Source organism: Ursus maritimus, unplaced genomic scaffold, assembly GCF_017311325.1.
Source record: "Ursus maritimus isolate PB19 unplaced genomic scaffold, ASM1731132v1 scaffold_16, whole genome shotgun sequence".
Taxonomy (NCBI): Eukaryota; Metazoa; Chordata; class Mammalia; order Carnivora; family Ursidae; genus Ursus; species Ursus maritimus.
This window is the reverse complement of record NW_024424008.1, coordinates 6,160,685-6,183,252: the sequence shown is the minus strand read 5'-3', so window position 1 is coordinate 6,183,252 and position 22,568 is coordinate 6,160,685. Positions and strand designations below refer to the sequence as shown.

Below are 22,568 nucleotides of genomic sequence, written 5' to 3'. Positions count from 1 at the left end.
TGATCAAGATTAGAGCAGAGATCAATGAATTAGAAACCAGGAGCACAGTAGAGCAGATCAACAGAACTAGAAGCTGGTTCTTCAAAAGAATAAATAAGATCGATAAGCCACTGGCCAGACTTTTTCAAAAGAATAGAGAAAGGACCTAAATTAATAAAATTATGAATGAAAGAGGAGAGGTCACAACCAAAACCAATGAAATAGGAAGGATCATTAGAAACTTTTATCAACAGCTTTATGCCAATAAATTAAACAACCTGGAAGAAATGGATGCCTTCCTGGAAACCTATTAACTACCAAGACTGAAACAGGAAGAAATTGATTTTTTAAACAGACCGATTAGGGGCACCTGGGTGGCACAGTCGTTAAGCATCCGCCTTCAGCTCAGGGCGTGATCCCAGCATTCTGGGATCGAGCCCCACATCAGGCTCCTCTGCTAGGAGTCTGCTTCTTCCTCTCCCACTCCCCCTGCTTGTGTTCCCCCTCTCGCTGGCTGTCTCTCTCTCTGTGTCAAATGAATAAATAAAATCTTTAAAAAAAATAAAATAAACAGACCGATTAGTTAGGAAGAGATTGAAGCAGTGATCAAAAACCTCCCCAAAAACAAGAGTCCAGGGCCTGAGGCATTCCCCGGGGAGTTCTACCAAACGTTCAAAGAAGAAATAATACCTATTCTCCTGAAGCTGTTTCAAAAATAGAAACAGAAGGAAAACTACTAAACTCATTCTATGAAGCCAGTATTACCTTGATCCCCAAACTAGGCAAAGACCCCATCAAAAAGAATTACAAACCGGTATCCCTGATGAATATGGATGCCAAAATCCTCAACAAGATCCTAGCTAATAGGATCCAACAGTACATTAAAAGGATTATCCATCATGACCAAGTGGGATTCATCCCTGGGATGCAAGGGTGTTTCAACATTCGCAAATCAATCAGTGTGATATATCATATCAACAAGAAGAGTCAAGAACCATATGATCCTCTCAATTGATGCAGAAAAAGCATTTGACAAAATACAGCATCCTTTCCTGATCAAAACCCTTCAGAGTGTAGGGATAGAGGGTACATTCCTCAATTTCATAAAAACCATCTATGAAAAGCCTACAGCAAATATCATTCTCAATGGGGAAACGCTGGAAGCCTTTCCCTTAAGATGAGGAATATGACAAGAATAATAGCCCACTCTCACCATTATTATTCAACATAGTACGAGAAGTCCTTGCAACAGCAATCAGACAACAAAAAGGAATAAAAGGTATTCAAATAGGCAAAGAAGTCACACTGTCTCTCTTAGCAGATGACATGATACTCTATATGGAAAACCCAAAAGACTCCACCCCCAAACTACTAGAAGTTATAGAGCAATTCAGTAATGTGGCAGGATACAAAATCAATGCTCAGAAATGAGTTGCATTTCTATACAGGAACAATGAGACTGAAGAAAGAGAAATTAGGGAATCCATCCCATTTACAATAGCACCAAAAATCATACGTTATCTCGGAATTAACCAGAGACGTAAAGGATCTATATTCTAGAAACTACAAATCACTCTTGAAAGACACTGAAGAAGACACAAAAAGATGGGAAAATATTCCATGCTCATGGATCAGAAGAATTAACATAGTTAAAATGTCTATGCTACCCAGAGCAATCTACACTTTCAATGCCTTAAATTTGTGTGGAACCAGAAAAGGCCCCAAATTGCCAAGGAATTGTTGAAAAGGAAAAACAAAGCTGGGGGCATCACATTGCCGGATTTCAAGCTATATTACAAAGCTGTGATCACAAAGACAGCATGGCACTGGCACAGAAACAGGCACATAGACCAATGGAACAGAATAGAGAACCCAGAAATGGACCCCCGGCTCTTTGGGCAACTAATCTTTGATAAAGCAGGAAAAAAACATCCAGTGGAAAAAAGACAGTCTCTTCAATAAATGGTGCTGGGAAAATTGGACAGCTACATGCAAAAGAATGAAACTTGACCACTCTCTCACACCATACACAAAGATAAACTCCAAATGGATGAAAGACCTCGATGTGAGACAGGAATCCATCAAAATCCTAGAGGAGAACATAGGCAGCAACCTCTTTGACATCGGCCACAGCGACTTTTTTCATGACACATTTCCAAAGGCAAGAGAAACAAAAGAAAAAATGAACTTGTGGGACTTCATCAAGATAAAAAGCTTCTGCACAGCCAAGGAAACAGTCAGAAAAACTAAGAGGCAGCCCACGGAATGGAAGAAGATATTTGCAAATGACGCTACAGATAAAAGACTGCTATCCAAGATCTACAAAGAACTTCTCAAACTCAATACGTGAGAAACAAATAATCAAATCAAAAAATGGGCAGAAGATATGAACAGACACTTTTCCAATGAAGACATACAAATGGCTAACAGACACATGAAAAAATGTTCAAAATCATTAGTCATCAGGGAAATTCAAATCAAAACCACACTGAGATACCACCTTACACCAGTTAGAATGGCAAAAATTGACAAGGCAGGAACCAACAAATTTGGAGACGATGTGGAGCAAGGGAATCCCTCCTACACTGTTGGTGGGAATGTAAGTTGGTACAGCCACTGGGGAAAACAGTGTGGAGGTCCCTTAAAAAGTTAAAAACTGAGCTACCCTATGATCCAGCCATTGCACTACTGGGTATTTACCCCAAAGATACAGACGTAGTGAAGAGAAGAGCCATATGCACCCCAAGGTTCATAGCAGCATTGTCCACAATAGCTAAATCGTGGAAGGAGCTGAAATGCCCTTCAACAGATGACTGCATTAAGAAGATGTGGTCCAAATATACAATGGAATATTACTCAGCCATCAAAAAGCGATTTCTCAACATTTGCAGCAACATGGACAGGACTGGAGGAGATAATGCTAAGCAAAATAAGTCAAGCAGAGAAAGACAATTATCATATGGTTTCGCTCATTTATGGAACATAAGAAGTAGGAAGATCGGTAGGAGAAGAAAGGGAAGAAGAAAGGGGGCGTAAGCAGAAGGGGGAATGAACCATGAGAGACTATGGACTCTGGGAAACAAACTGAGGGCTTCAGAGGGGAGGGGGGTAGGGGATTGGGATAGGCCGGTGATGGGTAGTAAGGAGGGCACGTATTGCATGATGCACTGGGTGTTATACACAAGTAATGAATCATGGAACTTTACATCAAAAACTAGGGATGTACTGTATGGTGACTAACATGATATAATAAAAAATTATTATTAAAAAAATAAAGTTAATCTTAAAGATTAAAACAGAATAAAGCTCATGATGAGTTCCATAAGTAGGAAAAACTATTTATAGACTTATTCTTTCATTCCTTTAATAATCACCAAGGTCTAGGTATCTAGAATACACTCAGGAGTTCACAGTCTAATGGAAAAGGCAGATGGGAAAGAGCCCATTATAATACAATGTGATGGATGATATCATAAGGAAATACAGGTTGCTAAAGCAACAGTAGACAAGAAAACGAGCACCTGAACCCAGATTTGGTATAGGTGGGGGAGGGGAGCCTCAGAAAATGTTTCCTCTAGGAATTTAGTTTTAAAGTGAAACCTGAGGGATGCCTGGGTGGCTCAGTCGGTTAAGCATCTGCCTTCGGCTCAGGTCATGATCCCAGGGTCCTGGGATCCAGTCCAGCATCAGGCTCCTTGCTCAGAGGGGAGGCTGCTTCTCCCTCTGCCTGCCGCTCCCCCTGCTTGTGCTCTCTGTCTCTCTCTCTGACAAATACATAAATAAAACCTTTAAAAATAAATAAATAAAAATAAAGTGAAACCTGAAAGTTATATAGTTTAACCAGTTATATAGTTAACTGGAGGTTAACAGCATTCCAGGCTCTGAAGTGAGAAAAGTATGGAGTAGTCAAGAAATAATAAGATGATGGTGATAATTACTATTATTATTCACAGCATGCTTACTTAATGCCAAGTCCTGTTCTAGTTGCTTTACATTAATGACCTCATTTAATCCTTACAATACACCCATGATATAGGTATTAATATCAATATTAACTATTAATATCCCTATTTTATAAATGTGGAAACTGAAGCTCAGAAAAATCACTTGCCTAAGGTCACACAGTAGTAGATAACAGAACTCATGCTCTTAACCTCTTTAATAGACACTCCAACTAGAAGAATGGAAAGAAGTGCAATATGACTGGAGACAAGAGGATGCATTTAAGGGCTTTTTTTATTAGAAGTCTTGTGAGCTATTTTGAATGACCTGGTGACTGGCTGGTCATGAAGTAGAGTGTGGGATGGGAGCAGAGGGTGTACACAGAGCAGTTCACTGAGGGATGAGCAAAGCCATGGATATGAATGATGCAAGGCATTAGTTTCATAAAAGGCGTGATTATGATAAACCACAGAGCAATTTTCACTATAATCGCCAAAATAACCATTTTTCTCCATTTTTGAAGCAGCCAGGGTAAATTGCCTACAGATTTTGTATGACATAAAATATATGAACAACTCCCCTTTGCTGATAGTATTCTGGAATGAATTAGCCCTCCATCAACTAGTAGCATACCCCAGGAATCTGAGACTGAGTTACAGGAGTAAGGAAGGTCTTCTAGCTCAGTTCCCCTGGGCTGGGCTTGTATGAAGGGGTCAAGGCAATGGGACTGGCTTAAAGATGTCACTGAACCCAAAAAGATCTGTCCACTGGAAAGAATTACAGTCACTTTCAAATATTGTTTACCACATGGAAAAAAAATAGACTCTAACATAACTCCCAGTTAAACAAAACATTTTGACTGAAGGACCCCTCACATTACTGAGAACTAAGCACAATGACAAATTTTGACCCAGTGGACATGAAAAAACAATGAATCTCATTTTAATGAATCATCCCAGAAAGAAAGCACGCAAGATTTCAGGCTGGGAATAGATGCCTAAATCCATCTGTGTTTGGCCCAGAAATCTCTAGGGTGGGCACAGGCTGTGCTCAGCTCCATGTTTAGAGCCATGAATAGAGATTCCTTCAGCTCAACCCAAACACTGGGTTCCCAGGAAATAGCCATTTACAGAAAGGACCTGCCCACTTTACAAGATTGATAGGCAAACTGGATAAGCCACAATGAAGTCAGTGTAACTCAACAAACACTGAAAGGCACTTACTATATGTATATGCTAAGCATCATTATAACTCAAGCACAGGGGCTCTCTCTCTCTCTCTCTCTCTGATCGCAGTTATATGGAGGGATGGATAGGTATATAAAACATAAAAATGCCCTGTCTCTGAGTTATGCTGTAACAGAGGTACGATGAGGACATGAAGGGAAGGAGAGATCAACTTTAACCAGAGGATGTGGGAGAGGGGAAAACACTGGCAAAGATTCCACACAGGAGAAGGTATTTGAGTTAAGACTTAAAGATACACAGTGAGAAACTTCCACGTAGTTAGAGAAGATATATAAGGAACTATTAGCTCAGTTTAGGGATCAGGAGATAACAGTAAACATTTTACATATTGTGTGTTTCCCGTACCTCCCCACCCTACTTCCAGTATTAAACCAAACAAAGGCTGTCCCAGCCCATCTCACATTCTAAACAAGCACTCTTTAAAGAAGAAAGGGAAGAAGAAAGGGAGGGGTAAACAGAAGGGGGTATGAACCATGAGAGACTATGGACTCTGGGAAACAAACGGAGGGCTTCAGAGGGGAGGGGAGTGGGGGAATGGGATAGGCCGGTGATGGGTAGTAAGGGGGGCACGTATTGCATGGTGCACTGGGTGTTATACACAAGTAATGAATCATTGAACTTTACATTAAAAACTAGGGATGTACTGTATGGTGACTAACATAATAAAAATTATTATTAAAAAAAGAAGCACTAAAAACAGATTCAGGTCCTATTTATATAGTTTCCCTTTTAAATGGACATTTCAAAAATTAAATTAATTAATTAATTAAAAAGAAAGCAGCATCATAAGCCATGGCCCAGCCTAATACCAAGAATGGCTGCACTCAGCAGATAGCCTGGAACCCCACACACCACTCAGAGCCCCAGGAAAAAACTTTTTTTAAAAATTATTATTATTATATTATGTTAGTCACCATACAGTACATCCCTAGTTTTTGATGTAAAGTTCCATGATTCATTACTTGCGTATAACACCCAATGCACCATGCAAGACGTGCCCTCCTTAATACCCATCACCAGCCTATCCCAGTCCCCCACCCGCCCCCCCGAAGTCCTCAGTTTGTTTCCCAGGGTCCGTAGTCTCATGGTTCATTCCCTCTTCTGTTTACCCCCCCCTTTCTTCTTCCCCTTCTTCTCCTACTGATCCTCCTACTTCTTACGTTCCATAAATGAGTGAAACCATATGATAATTGTCTTTCTCTGCTTGACTTATTTCACCCAGGAAAAAACTTCTATTGAAAGGGAGAGCTCAAGGAGGTGTGAAAAAGGCATCTTGACATGAATTTAGAAGACCATGGTGAGAGTCTCAGCCAGGCCTACTAAGTACCAATAATATGAACTTAGGCAAGTCACTTAATCAACCTGAGCTTGGGTTTCTCATCTCACAGATGGGATAATATTCTGCATGGGTGGCAATTTTTGCAGGTGCCAGACTTACAGGTTCAAATCCAAACTCTACCATACACTGGTTGTGTAATCTTGAGTTGGCTATTTAACCTCTCTGAGCTTTGGTTTCCTCACCTGCTAACCTGAGCACAATAGTATTACCTATCTTATGGGTCATTCATGAGTCTTAAGTGAAATCTTACCACAGAGCCTGATACATAAGATAAATGTTAGCTCTTCTTAATCACTGGAGGATCAAGCGAGGCAATGTATGTAAAAGCACGTTAAGAACTGAAGCCCCACAGGTGAGGTCGCTAAAATGGGCTTCCTGGCTCTACCAGGGAAAAGTTTTAGTCTCTAGAGAGCAGTGACCTGAGGATAGTGAAAGTCTGGGTTCCTCTGATTCTGCCGTGTCAGAGTAATATAAATCAAGTTCTCCTTTAAAGATATAAATAGTCACCTAGTAATTTCTCAGCTTGGATTTTTTTATGGATCAGGTTTAGAAGAACCTCAGATTGTTCCCCAAATTTACCAATAAATTTATTATATAACTAACAGTGATGATGATAAGGAGGATAAACATCATTTGTGGAGTACTATATTCCAAAAAGTTTACTTATATTTCTTCATTAATTCCTATAGTACCATCATCAGGTACATATTAGTACGCTCATTTTACAGTTGAGGAACCTAAAGTTCAGGAAGGGTTAAGAATTTGTACTTATTGGAGCTGGAATTTGAACCCAAGTTTGCCTCAGGCAGGTTCTTTTTCTCTATACTCCACTATCCTCTTTCATACATGTTTGTCACTAACCTCTTAGGTTGTCAGCTATAGATAAAAGAAATTAAAAGCCTGATATCAATATTTCATTTCTAATATATAAATATATTTCATAAAATAATTGCTTCCCCTGCCCTTGGCTGTAGCTGTGTTTTTCTGCTCTGTTCCAATCATTTGGACAAATAGGAAACAGCACATTAGGCAAAGGTCACATGGAAGGGAGTGGATAATATAATTTGCAAAAGGAGAAATGTTATGAATAGCTGATATTTTTAGAGCGTTATCTTTCTTGTTCACAATGGGTTTTGGTTTCCAGCCTGATGAAATATAAATTTTACAAGGTCTGAGGAAAACTAAGGGATGGGAAGCCAATGCCAAGAATGAGAAATATAAGGCTCACTCGTAGAGCCTATCTGAGAGGTTGGGGAGGGGAGCAGCTGGCGGTCTTTCAGAATCCTGGCTGAAAAGCTCTGCATACTGTTTTGCTTTGTTCAACGGCTCCTCCATGGCTTGACTCCCAGTGGGATTTCAGACAACTTAGGTGGGCTGCAGGGTTTATAGGAATGGCATAGCCATCAGGATACTTCCTTTAAACTCACACTTCCATACTTCAAATGGACTCCCAGCACTGCTCGCCATCCTACTATCATTTTTTAGCGTATTTGTTTTCCACCTTCTCACATTGACTCATTCACACTTCCTCCTCTCTTCTCAAACCTTCTAGGCCTATGTACCTCTCACTCTCAGCATATGACCTTGTCTTCCATTTTATGAAGAAAATTTAAGCTATTAGATAGGAGCCCACTCATCCTCCTTCACCAGATCCCGAACCCACCATCTTTATCTCCTTCCTCCCTTTGTTATAACTGAGAAGTTTCTCCACCTTTCTAAGGTCTGTCCCTATTTCCCTTTTCTTTTTTTTTTTTTTTTTTTTTTTTTTTTTTTTTATTTATTCATTTGACAGAGATAGAGACAGCCAGCGAGAGAGAGAACACAAGCAGGGGGAGTGGGAGAGGAAGAAGCAGGCTCCCAGCGGAGGAGTCTGATGCAGGGCTCGATCCCAGAACGCCGGGATCACGCCCTGAGCTGAAGGCAGACGCTCAACAACTGAGCCACCCAGGCGCCCCCCTATTTCCCTTTTCAAAGAATTTGTTCCTTTGGTCATCCCCTTACTCTCATCCCCTCTACTGGATCATTTCTATTCACATTCAAATGTGCTTTCATCCCCTGACCCACTTCTTCAGCTATGTATCCCACAACACACTCTTCTACTTCCCTTTCCAATCAGATTACTGTGTCTAGATCTTCTTCTTTCTTGCCTCGCATCCTTTACTAAGCCCATTCTAATCTGTCTTTGACTCTCACCATTTCACCAAAGCTCCTCTTGACCTCCATATTATCAAATCTAATAATCTGTAGATTTCTGTACTCATCTGACTTGGACTCTCAGAAACAAACCTGTGATACAATTAACTCCTCCTTGACATGCTCTCCTTTCTTGACTCCCAGGACTCCATACTTTCCTGGTTTTACTCCTACCTCTCTGGCTGCTACTCCCTCTGTAGGTTTCTTCTCCACCTGAGCTAAGGGCAGAGATGCCCAGGGCTTAGTCCTGGGTCCTCTCTTCATATTTCCTCATACTGTCTCCCTAGACAATCTTATCCATCCCCCTGGCTTTAAATATCATCTATATTCTGATGATGCCAAATGTAATCTCCAGCCTCTAGAGCTCTTCTCCAGCTCACTTTGGTATATCCAACTACTTACTTGGCATCTCCACCTGGATATTTCACTGGCATTGAAAATTTATCTTGTCCAAAAGTTAACTCCTGCTTCACTGCCTCTTTTCAGTTCCTCAAGTATCTCTGCATCTTTTGTGTCTCAGGGTCTTCACACATCTGCATCCTCCCCCTAGGATGATCTTCTCTCTGCTATAGATATGATCGACTTTTCATCTTTCGGGTCTTCACTACAGTTAAACCACCTCACAGAGGTCTTCTCTAACCACTCAATCTAAGTAGATTCTCCTCTTGTTACTTTCTGCACTGCACAGAGTTTGTGTCTTTCATAAAAGTTATCACAATTTGTAATTAACTGCATATTTTTTTTCTTTCCTTTTTTGGGCATTCTCTCCTGCTAAGCTCCATGTTGGCAAAGACTGTTTCTTTTATCATCTAATGTGACTGTGACTTAGTCAGTACTCAGTAGATACTTAAATGAATGAAGCAAAAGATGGACTACAGGAATGGAATGACTCTGACTGAACATTTGTCCCTCCTCTGTCTTCCTCATCTTAGTGCTATGGAGCTCCCAACAGCTGTCTGTTTACTCATAGAATCTCCTGGAATAAGAATAAAGGTGGATTTGGGTACATGAAGAAAAAGGGAGCTAGCACATTATTTGGTGTTGGAGGTCTAGGGAGGATTCCTAGACTAGGGACTTTATAAAATCTCATCTCAGGGTAGAAGGATTAAAATGAACTCAACCTAGAATGAGTTTCCTCATTTCCGAAAACTCATCAGGCCAAAGACATGGTTAGGTTTTCAGACACTCAATCTGGCTGAAAGGACACCCTGTACTTCCTTCCCTCTTCTCACTAGTGGAAAGACAAATGGGGACCCAGATTGTGAAGCCTCTGCTCCCATGCCAACTTTGAGTTGCCTGGAGGAGATTAGCCAAGAGACCAAGGCCAGGATGGAGGAGGAAGCATACAACAAGGGGTGAGTCAGACTTCGTCCACCCTGAGGTCACCTTGCAGGTCTCAGAAGATACCTTCCCACGGGCCTTTCCTGTTTCTTAGAGGATTTAAGGAAGCAACCAGTGGCCCTAGGACCTCCTCACCTCAGTAAAGAACTACATAAGAAAGAACAGTACTGTTCCACAGGAAGGACAAGAGGAAGCAGGGTGAGAGGGTGTGGTTAGGCAATAATTTGACTTCCCTCTTTTTAGGCAGAAAGCCACCAGAATGCCACTGTACAGAATGGTCTGGAAATAAGGCCCCTGGGTGGGTTCCTCTTGGTGATGCCTGACGCTTTCTGACACATGCTCAGAGGAGTGATGTTGCTATCAACAATGCCCAGGAGCAGTTGTAATCCTACTTCCTAGAACTGCCCTGCCATCCCTTCTTTCTGTAAACTGGAGTCCCCTCAACTTCCAAATGTCCCCTTTTCTCATTAAGCTTCAATAACACCTTTGGCCTGTTGTCAGTCACTAAGGGGACAGAGTACTGAGCAGGGCCCAAGCCCAGCCAGGTAGAGAAGTATCTCTGACCAGGCATAGCATCCTGAGCTTCTCCTTTCTCCAAAGCTCCTGAGGGAGACACAGCTTCCCATAGTTATAGAACCTGTGGGCTTCTGTGTGGCAGCCATATACACTGTGGTGGGGTTGCCCTAGCCAAACTGTGCTTGTCTTAAACATTCAGCTTATAGGACAAGCAAAAAGAGTACTGATCCTGGGAGAAGGACATCAGAAGGGTATCTCTTGGGAAGCCTATCTTTTCACCCACAACTATCTTTGATACTAAGCATGGATGGGAGTAAACACCTCCATTGGCTTTGTAAACATTTACTGAGTACCTTTCTAGGCCTAATAAGGGCCTGTCACTTCCATAAAACTTCCCAACAAGCCAGTATGATGGGTGTCACCCTTCCTAGGTCAAGTTATATGCCTGGCACTTCCTCAGAACATTCCCACACCCTGTGATATAGGGGCCACCCTTTCCATTTTATAGGTGAGAAGCTGAAGTACCCAGATTACACAGAAAGCAGATGTACTATTCTCTCCACTGAACATTTTGTAGGATAAGAACCCGGTCAGGACTATGCATCCACATTTTTTCCCTGTCAGTTTTGCCACACATTCACATATAAACAGGAAGGATGACTGAGGAATGAGGGGAAATTGTACTGACATGAGCCACCTTGGGATTCAGTAGAGCTTCCCAGCTTTTTCCTGTTGTGTAGAACCACAGGAAGTGTATAATTATTGGAGGTGTTCAAGTCCCCACCTCTAGGAACTCAGGAAAGGATGCTCTGTGCCTGGCCTTTCCAGACTCATTTGTTCCTTTTTGCCCTGCAGATACCAGGAAGGTCTAAAGAAAACCCAAGAGCTTCAAGACCTGAAGGAGGAGGAAGAAGAACAGAAGGGTGAAAGCCCTGAAGAAGCTGAAGAGGCAGAAGAAACTGAGGAAGAAGAAAAGGACCAAAGAAGCAGGTTGGAGCCCTTGCCATTGCTGTAATGGGTCACAATTAATTTAATTGCACAACATCCCTAGAGGTGCCCACTCCAGGGCAGCAGTGGGTCTGGGGCCTAAGTGAACAGCTAACAGAAACCAAGGAGGGCACTCATGTTGAGGGAGGAGGCAGAGGAAGGAGCCAAAATAGTTAACAAGGGGATGTTTGCAAGATCTAGGAGGTCAAAGGTGGTCAAGAATGAGGCTAACAGCAATCAAGAGCTCGTAGAAGCTGAGAAACTACAAGGACCCTGACTGGAGTCCCCCCGCTAGACCAGCTACAGTTAGCTCATTTCCCAGCTATCTCCATGATCCAAAAGCCAAGGTCAAGGGAGCTGGCCTGAAGCCCCAGAGGGGGTTTCTTACAAGAACAGGGGCAGAGAGAGCAGATGGGGGTAGGGGAAAACTCAACTCATTGGCAAGGCAAGTCTCCAAAAGGTTCCATGCTGACAAGATAAGCTTAGATTTTCACTTGGATTAGAAATACTTCGGCTTTTCTTTTTTAATGTACTTTATATTTCAAGTGTATTTTTCCGTAAATGGAGGAAAATATATAACATGTAGATAAACATAGTATAGATCCTGCATTTTGTCATACCTGTGCCCTCATCAGTGTCTTGGATTTTAATTCAAGACCCCCAGGCTATCTTGGAGTCCCATGTGGCTCCAGCCAAAATGACTGTCTAATCAGCTGCTAAACTTGAAACAGGGTATGTGTCTGTGCCTCATTGCTGGCAGACTCAAAATCATGCATGCAGTGAATAAGGTAATAAATAAGGTAATAAAATGAAGATTAGAAGTCAGATGGATATGCTTCAAAGCACATAGGAACAGCCAGTGGAGCCCAGTTGGAGGAAGATTCAGCCAGAGTGAGAGGTTCTCAGCCTACATGGGTCAACCCTAGTGTTCAAGGGAAGAATGGTCTAGGAGAGCTGGAGAAAATGCTTCACTGTTGAAAGCAAACCTATGCTAGGATGTACCACCTCTTCTAATGAAAGAATCCCCAAGTTTTAACAATGAAAGTAGAATCCCTACTCCAAACAGCTGGATCCTATACTCCTTACATCTTCTCTCCCTCTTGGGGGTCCTCTGCTCTTATATTTTAGAGGTCACTACACCGTCTTCTTCCCCTTTAATGCAGTCAAGCCGAGACCTAGACAACAGCCCTTTCTTTGGCTTCTTTGCATACAGCCAAGACAGGCTAGAACTTCTAACACTTCCATGTACTGAGAAAGAACAAAAGAGAACTAAACAGAGTACATGGAATATAAACAGTCTGGTTTACAAAGCACAAAACTGGAATCCTTATCTAGCTAATTTGATCTCAAATTTGAGCTGCTAATCACAGCTCCCTCCCATTTTGTGAAACTGCAGGGAAAGTAAGGCTATGCCTGGGTCCCTCTCTGTCCAGCTCCTGGTCAGCAGCACATAGCAATGGCTGCCTTTCACATTCATCGTCCAAAAGTATCCTCTTGGTCCTGCTGATCCTGAGAGGCCTCATTCTCTCCCCTAACCTTTGCTTCCTCTTGGATTTACTTTTTGATGTTGAGAACATATCTGTACCTCAGGTGATGGATACCAGACATCAGTACAGTCCTTAGAAGGGTCCTCGTCCTTCATCACAGGGGTGTAGCTTCCCCTTTTCAGGCCCAGTAGTGACACATATCTTCTCCATAACAACTGACACTGCTAACATATGAACTGCCCACTCATAGTTATAGGTTCCTTTCCTGTGTCACCAAAGTCAGACTGGTCCTCAGAGCCTATTGTCTTTAATGCCAGGAAATCCCCTCATTCATTCTTGAGTTCTGTAGACACACAGTTGCCTGCAGGCACCTGCGCTCAAACATAATTTTCCCCATTAAATTTTGGCATTGCACTAATAAGCAAGGTCTAAAGTTATTAAAAGTTCCACATCATACTTAGTGCATTTTAAAAACATTGGGCTCACCCCAGCAGCTGACCCCTTGTTTAAAAGATTCCACATCAAACACCAGTCTTTTTGTCTGAATTTCTCCTCTGTTACAACAATATACAGTTGACCCTTGAACAATGTGGGGGTTAGGGGTGCCCATCCCCCACAAGTCAAAAATCTAAGTATAACTTTTGACTCCTCAAAAACTTAACTAGTAATAGTATACTGGTGACCTGAAGTCTTACCAATAACATAAACAGTTCACACATATTTCCTATGTTATATGTATTGCATACTGTATTTTTACAATACGTAAGCTAGAGAAAAGAAAACGTTATTAAGAAAATTATAAGAAAGAGAAAATACATTTTACACTACTATATTGTATTTATTGAAAAAAATTGCATAAAAGTGGACCCACACAGTTCAAACTCATGCTGTTCAAGGGTTAATTGTATAATAATGTAAACTGTTGTAAATATTACTTTCTGGAGGATCAGCTTAAATGAACTTTGGGTGAATCAACCCAATATGTTAACCATATTAAATAATACATTAAGTAATACATTAAACAAGAGAGACTCACAAAGTGCAACAGAAAACTTTAGCCCTTTCTGCCTGTTCAAATCTGCTCTATGGAGTTTAAGACAATATTAGGCAGATTCCTTTACTTTGCCAGTAACTCTCAGAAAGCAGAAGTCCTCTGGTCAAGTTTAAGTCCCAAGAATAATCTAATTTCATTAATTAAAATGGCCAGTTCCCTAAAACAGTCAAAAGCCTGAACTTAAAAAGTTCAACCTTCTTTTTTCCTGCCGTTTGTCCGCTTCAGGAAAGAAGCTTGTAGTAGGCAGGGGGAACGTGGCTTCTTTCTCTCTATCCCTCTTGCACTTCTACCCTCTCCTCCAGTGTTGCCAGTGAAACATCTGACCTCTCTAGGATCAATGCTAGGGAAGGGAAATGAGATGAAGGGTTTGGAAAGGTATTACTTGAATAGTATTGTGAGCAGCTCCAGGGCTTGGCAGGGGTTTAAAGCTGACTTGCTGACTTTGATTAGTGTGTTGCTTTATGGGACATCTAGAGAAAACCACTCCTCCCATGTCCCAGCGTACACACACATTCACACCATGGCTGAGGTCCTCTCAGCTTTTGGTCCCTTTATAAGGTCAAATGCATGTCTTCTAGCTAGCCACTTAAAATCCCTCTCAGTCCTTGGGCAGCTGGAATTACACCTTCACTGTTCAGCTTCTAAGTAGCATTTCTGGGCAGGATCTGTGACGCCCCATGTCAGCTCCCCTTCTTCTGACTACATCCGGTCGAGGCTCACTATTAGTTAAAGGACAGCTTTCCCTATCATGGCCCACCACTCTGATGCCATCAAGCACATCAGCAAGATTCTTGCTCTTCCAACTGCTCATGTGTGAGGCACACACCAGTCCACTGTGTCCCCCAAACCTCAACATATTGAGCTCTCCAAGCAGCATCTCCGAAGCCCCTCTTCCCTAGGCCCAGGAGAGGGAAGCCACCTCACTCCTCCCTATGGGAGATCAAAAATCAAAAATTGATTTCTACAGAGGTTCTATTTCTAATCTAATTCTATTTCTAACTCTTTCCTAGGCTAGAAATGGGAGACCAGCTAAGGGTCACAAAGCCAGATCTTGACTTCCTTCTCAGCAGTCCCACTTCAGAGTGGGTTGACAGTGGGATTCTCAACACTCTAGCAGCTTGTTTTGGAGCATGGAAATACAGCCCCCAAGGAAGACTGCATTTTAGCATCCAGTTATGTCTAAGTAGAAACTAAAAAATCTAAACAGGGCTGAAAGAAAATAAGCTTCCATTTCCAAGATGTCCCTTCCCAACAGTTGTGAAAATAATCAGATTTTCCCCTCAGCTAATGTGCTGTTTTGCTTTGCCTAACTGTTCCTGAAACAACCATCAAATGGTTCCCATGTGGAAGAGAAACCAGTCGATACCTTAGCATCTGAGGCAGGCACTCTGAGCCTCTGGTCCCTTTCCGAGGAAGGTATTGTTGAGTCTTTCCATCAGTCATAAGGCATCTTTTTTCTATTAACTAAATTAGAACTGTCTACTTCTCAGCAAATGGCCTGTATATTTCAGTGTTTATGTGTGCCCCCAGATCTTCAGAAAGCCCTCCTGTCATTTTTCTCACCTCCTCCATTGGTGATCCTCAGTATCCTTATTTTTTATATTATTTTAAAAAATAGATAAGGGATTAGAAATAGGAAAAAATTCTAGCCTAATGAATGTGTCCAGGATTTCGCTAGAGAGCTCGAAGAATGGACTCTGCAAAGCAGGCCATATGACCAAATGTCTTTTCACTAGGTCACAAAGAGAGAGGGAAAGTTGAAAGGCAGTTGGGAAGAGAGGAAGAGGGAAAAGGGAAGTGAAATAGCCAAAAAATGGGGAGGGGGGAGAGAAATGAAAGGGAAGGAGGAAAGAAAGAAAAGAGTAAAGAGGGAAGAAAAAGGAAGAAGGGAAAATAGGGAGTGAAGATTACTGGGGTTGAGAAAATATCTGGATTAAGCCACTGAGAGGTTGCCCCTGGGATGGTTTGAAGTGAGCTCTTGAGGTTGACCTGGCTCCTTGTCACTTAGCATTGAACATGGAGAGTCTTCTGGGGGTTTAGCACAGTTCTACTCTGAACACAGTCAGATGTGGAACTGAGGACAATAAAATGTGCATCAGAACATGAAGGCGGGGGACAGATTAGAACTTGGAACTAATCACTAAATACCACTAAGTGCAGAAAAGATGCTGGTCCCATCTGCATGCATGGGGGTGTAAGTCAGCTAACCTTGTATCCTGGGGATTGAGAGAGTTCAGACATCAATGAACATTTCATGAATAGATGAGGGCATGTATGAATGAATGAATGATCAAACGAGTAAAAAGAGTGTTCTAGCCCAGTAGCTCCCAACATCAAGGCTATGGACTGGTGGCATTAAAATCACCTGGGGAAAAATTTTAATGTGCCTAATATACTAAACCCTTCTCCTATTTTTTCATTTGACAGCAAACTTGAAGAATTGGTTCATTTCTTACAAGTCATGTATCCCAAACTGTGTCAGCACTGGCAAGTCATCTGGATGATGGCCACAGTGATGCTGGTCTTGACTGTCGTGCTGGGGCTCTACAGTTCCTATAACTCTTGTGTGGAGCAGGCTGATGGGCCCCTTGGGAGATCCACTTGTTCAGCAGCCCAGAGGGACTCGTGGTGGAGCTCAGGACTCCAGCATGAGCAACCCGCAGAGCAGTAGGAAACCTGAGACCCAGGTGGTGCCCTGTTCCAGCACACAGCTGACTGCCCTTCCCCAAGCATAATGTTTCAGGCCGGGTGTGGGCATGCTGCCACTAGCCCATCAGGAAATGAGCAGGGTTCTTTCACACTCAGCACCCGTGTGGGAGCTATGCATATACAGAAACTGATGTTCTTGGAGGATCAACAAAACTGCCCTCGTAAAGCATCTGGTGGATGAAGTCACCTTTACCAAGGAACTCTAACAGAAGGGAAACTCATCTGCCCCTAGCTCAGATGGCTGGGGAAAATAAAACACCTTCACTGCAGGAGATAGTAAGAAGCTCACTCTCCTTCCCCTTTTCCCTCTCTGTAGTCAGAAATCAAGACGAATTAATTATGTCCAAAGGCTAACACTGACCCTGACGATCAGACCTAGAATTTGGAGTCACAACATGAATATCATCCCATTTCCTATCTTATCCTCACTGACTCTCCTTCAGCCTCCCCTCCTCCCCTTTGGAACCAGAGTTTCTCTTTACAGAAGTAGGAAAGATTTCTCAGAAAAATATTTAGGCTGAATTTAGACCAGTGCTTGAAATGACATGGGAAGATGTGAGTCAGTATATATGCATCTGTATACACACACAACACATACATACACACAGCATGCATGTGCATGAAGCCAACAACCCTCCAAACATGTGCTCTCAGTGTGTGTTCTGGATAAAGCCAACACACAGAATTTTCACTAGGTGTGGGGCAGTCACCAGGCACCTGTTCAATGAGCTCTCCACATGGATTTAAGGTGTTTGAAAAGCACTGAAAACTCATGGTTTCAACAGCGAACTTGCTGGTCTCCATTTCAAGTGCTAATTCTAAGCTGTTGTATAACACAGTCTATTCCCTATTTGTCCTCTCCTGTTGAGAGCAGTTAACCCACCTCTCAGGTGAAGGAGACACAGTGTGCTTTCAGCTCCTGTGTGCCCACATGCAAACATGCAGTTGCACCTTAGTGCTTTAGTTCAAATGGGATTTCCAACCCTATTATGTTTCAGAGCGTTCCCAGTTGTTTGGCATAAAACTGAAGGAGCACATCCCATCTCCAATTTGACTTCTTGCTCCACCTTTACAGCCACTGCTTTCATTCATCCCTCATCAGTTTTGGGGGGTGTTGGTTTCTTGTGGGTTTTATTGTGGTTGTTCTGCTCTTGTTTTTGTTTTGTTGTTGATGTTGTTTTGTTGCTAACACTCATATAGAACTTACTATGAGCCAAGCACTGTTATAGGTTTTATATAGGTATTGATTCATTTAATCCAAAAAAAAGAAAAAGAAAAAAACTATGAGGTGGGTACTAATCTCCCCATTTTCAGATAAGGAAATTGAACCACAAAAACACAACTTGCCAAGTACATCCAGTTAGTAAATTATGGGCCAGGAACTCAAACCCAGGCAAACAAGCCCCTGCACAAAATTGCCTTTTCCAGTGGTCTCCTAACTGCATACCTTCCATTTCAGTCCCGCTTCCCCAAGTAGCCCTCCAACCACTCCAGATTATTTCTGGTTCCCAGACTAAATCATTTTCTCATAGTTCTTTTCCTCCACTCACCAGTTTTTCTTCCGCCATTCTCCTCTTTTCTACTGGTTACTCTTCAGAACCAAATGCAAAAATTATCCCCTCCATACAGGCTTTGATGATCTCGCTCTGACTCCCTATTCACATAATAGGTCACACCCTCTTCTGTACTCTCTAAACATCTTCATTATTGACAACTGCGGCATTATATCACAATAACTTTTCTGTGTGTCTATCTCCCCTGCTATTTTTGCTCAAAGACAAGAACCATATCTGACCCATTCTCTGGGGTAAGTACCTAGCATGGTGGCTGATACATAGGAGGGTGTCATTAAATGTTGGCCAAAAGAACAAGTGAGAATTAGAGGTGGTAGACAACACCCTAGAGACAGATGACGTTTTGCACACTTCCCAGTCCCAGAACCATCACTGCTACTATCTCAATAAGAAAAATATCTTTATTAGCCTCAACTTATTCTATTATTTTTCAGTCTACTCTGTGAAAGAGCAAAAATGAGACCTAACTGGCAACACCATTCCAAGCTCAAGGACCAGGCTTGATGCAACCACTCCTTTCAGAAAGACCCACCTAGATCAGCCCTACTGTAAAACAGCATGTTGTTTAAAGGTGGGGAGGGCATCCTTTACAGGGACTAGAAAAGCACTGTGAGAGAAGCCCAAGCCAGGGTTGACCAAGAATGTGCCATTAAGGTAAAGAGGTGCAGATCAAGACAGAGGGACTTTGGGGGTCTGGAAAGATGGTTTTCCCTGCTGTACCAGGGGGACTGGACATGCTGAAAAATCTTTTAGGCCTTCAGAGTCACAGGCAGGATGCAAATGGAGCTCCAGAGACAGTAGCTGTGGGGCAGGACTCTATGCTGGCAATGTTCAGTCTCAGCCTCCCTTAAAGAAGGAGCAGGCTGAGCTGGCCCACTCTCCACTTGGCCACAGGGGTCCCACCTTTGTTACCAATTAAAACAAAGGCCAGGAGAGCAGCTACAGTGAGCTCCTGAACCTCCAGCTACTCCATAGAAAAGCCTGCAAGTGTACTTCCAAACATAGGCCCTCACCCAAAGTACTCTGTAAGAAAGGTCGAAGAAAAGAAGAACTGTAAGAGTAACCACATTTCCAAGGGCATTCCTGAAAAAAAAGTACTCATCAGCATTTCTTTTCTGAAAAGCAAAGTTTGATCTGAAGCAGGTAGAACATTACCAAAGCGGCAGTGAAATGGAGAGAAATGGGCCCTGTCTTTCCAACAGTGATATTGATCTAAAATAAAAGTTCCCCTCAAAATGCCTCTGAAGTCTGACATTTCTGCTTAGCCCTAGGACTCTGGGTGCCTATCTTAAGTTTCAGTGATGTGTAGTTTGTGTTGATATCACCTCCTAAAAGGGCCTTCACTTTCTGGCTGCCACAAAATCCATATATATCATTCCCAGTGTACAGCCTGGGAGAGTATATGGAAAGGGAGAGGTCGGATTTGTGTTATCACTGGCTGTCAGTTCCTAATGTTGTTAAACTTCACACAGGTGTGCTAGCATTGAACTATAGAGTGTCACATACCTGAGTTTGAAAATAAAAGCAATTTCCAAACCTCTGGCAGTAGCCAAATGCCTCCTTACTTTATGGAGCTAAGCCACAATTTTGCCCCAATCCTGATTAGATACCCTTATATATTAGTGCTTCCCAGAACCAAGCCAAAAGTCACCAGCCCTTGGGTCACTGTACTATGGGCTACCTCTTAGGGGTTGGATTGTTTCCCCTCTTTCTCCTTCATTCCCGATCTTAGTTTCCTACACCTCCTCAGCCTACAATTTTTTTTCAGGTGTACAATATAATGATTCAATAATTCTTTTTTTTTAAGATTTTATTTATTTTAGAGAGAGAAAGAGCATGAGTGGGAGGGGCAAAGGCAGAGGGAGAGAGAACCTCAAGCAGACTCCCCGCTGAGCACAGAGCCCGATATGGGGCTTGATCTCACAATCCTGAGATCACAACCTGAGCCAAAATCAAGAGTAGGATAGTCAACCCACTGTACCACCCAGGTGCCCAATTCAACAGTCTATAGATTTCTCAGTACTCATCAAAAGAGTGTCCTCTTAATCCCCTTTATCTATTTCACCCATCCCCCCACCCACCTCCCTTCTAGTAACCACCAGTTTGTTCTCTGTATTTAAGGGTATGGTTTTTTTGGTCTCCTTTAATTTTTAAAATTAATACATTTTGCTGTGCTAAAGACTGCTGAATTTTCACCAACATGATTTCCACAGCTAGACTACATTTTTCAGTCTTTCTTGCAGCTAGATGTAGGGGAATGTAGATTTTCAGATGTAATGTCCTGAAAACACTCTCCTGCAATATTTCACACTGTCTGTATTTCCCCTCTTCTTACCAAATTCAGAGGATTTAGTTGAGGACCTGAGGCCTGAGAAGATGGTAGAACCACTAGATGGAAGCTGGATCTTTGAATGGGTACTCACAGAATTCAGCTGTGACATAAGCAAGAAATAAAATTATAGCATATCAAGCCACTGACATTCAGGAATACTTGTTATAGCAGTTAGCCTACTCTGATTAATGCACAGATTTGAACCACAAATGGGGTGCTTCAAGAACAAGTTTTCAAAATATGAGGCACTGGCTTAGCAGTCAAGCAGCAGAAAACAAGAAAACTAATTTCAGGAGCTAGAAATATGGTGACTCATGTGGTAAATAAAACAAAAATACTTAGTAAAGTGTTACCCATGATAATTTGAAAGGCAGCCCATGGGCAGCCTATAGTCCTGGGAGAAGTGGGTGGAATAAATCTGTGTGAACCTTTATTGGCTGCCTTTGGCAAGGTATTGTAAGAAAAAGAAGCACTTGGGAAAGAATTGGCTATTTGGAAGTAGGAAAAAAAAATACAGAGGGTTCAGATTGAAGGCTTAGAAAGCCTGACTGTTTCTAAACTCCGAACAGTAAGAATAAAAAGAGCATTCAGTGGGAAAGAACCAATAAAATTTTTCAGTCGAACTCTGATCAACTCAGCCTATGGCAAAGACCAGATTAAGGATATGGCCCTTCCAACTGTGGTTTCAAATGAACTCAGTGTAGGCACCATTAAATTAGAGAAAGAGAGAGAGGAATGGAGCTGAGAAAACAAAGAAATGCATATTGATAATTATGACTGGGAAAGGATTTGGGGTATAATTATTGGCACATGGAATCAAATGGAAGCAAATAGGTCAGAAATCTAGGTTTGTGAGGAAATTGTATTTACAAAGAAACATAAGCCAAGGTGAACAAGTCCAACTGTTCAAATTAGAAAACAACTTTTGGAATCTTCAGCTTTATACTAACAGAAGGCAGACTGCAAAAGCTGTGCTACCGCCCCTCCCCGGGAGGGCATACACCTTAATTTCTACTTCAAATGTGGCCAAGGAAGATTGTATACAATGAAGGTCTACAGAGATCAGTGGACACATGGGACATGGGAGTTTCTCTCAGAAAGCAGAATCAAGATCTAATCAAAGGTAAATAATTGTAGTAGGAAGAATTTCTAAAACACCCCCCCCAAGATGTTCCACCCCAATCTCTGAAGCTTTTGAATACGAAATATAACTCCTGTTATGTTATATGGCAAAACTGACCTTAAAATAGGGAAATCGTCTCAGTGGGCCCAATCTAATCACATCAGCCCTTAAAAGCAGAGAGCTTTCTCTAGCTAATGGTAGAAGTAGAAGTCAGAGAGATTAAAGGTATAAGAAGGACCCAAAGTGTCACTGCTGCTTTGAAAATAGAGTTGGCCATATGAAAAGAAAAGCAGGCAGCCTTTTGGAGCAGAGAACAGACCCCAGGTGACAGCCAGCAAGAAAAAAAGGACCTCATTCCTACAGCCTCAAAGTAATGAATTCTGCCACCAATCTAAATGAGGAAGAAAGTAGATTTTTCCCCAGGGCCTCCAGGTAAGAGCACACCACTGCCTACACATTGATTTTAATTTTGTGAGACCCACAGCAGAGAACCCAGTTGAGCCCACCAAGACTTCTGACCTACAGAACTCTGAGATAGTAAAAGGGTGTTGTTCTTTGAGAAGATCAACAAAATTAATAGATCAGTAGCCAGACTCAGAAAGAAAGAAAGAGAGGACTCAAAATCAGAAATGAAAGAGGAGAGATAATATGATTTTACTCATATGTGGGATTTAAGAAACAAAACAGATAAACATAGGGGAAGGGGAAAAAAAGAGAGAGGGAAACAAACCATAAGAGACTCTTA

The 22,568-nt window shown here is 42.1% G+C and overlaps 1 protein-coding gene across 4 annotated transcripts in view; it reads left to right on the top strand.

The window, feature by feature from the left end:
* Positions 1-19,908, top strand: part of IRAG1 (inositol 1,4,5-triphosphate receptor associated 1) — an 82,767-nt gene extending 62,859 nt beyond the window's left edge. For all 4 annotated transcript variants that reach the window (XM_008683771.2, XM_040630780.1, XM_040630778.1 and 1 more), the window contains 3 exons: positions 9,936-10,055; positions 11,413-11,547; positions 16,513-19,908. In XM_008683771.2, coding sequence (XP_008681993.2) covers positions 9,936-10,055; positions 11,413-11,547; positions 16,513-16,756 — 499 coding nt within the window. In that variant the 3' untranslated portion in view covers positions 16,757-19,908. The remainder of the gene's footprint in view (positions 1-9,935; positions 10,056-11,412; positions 11,548-16,512) is intronic.
* The last annotated feature ends 2,660 nt before the right edge of the window (positions 19,909-22,568 follow it).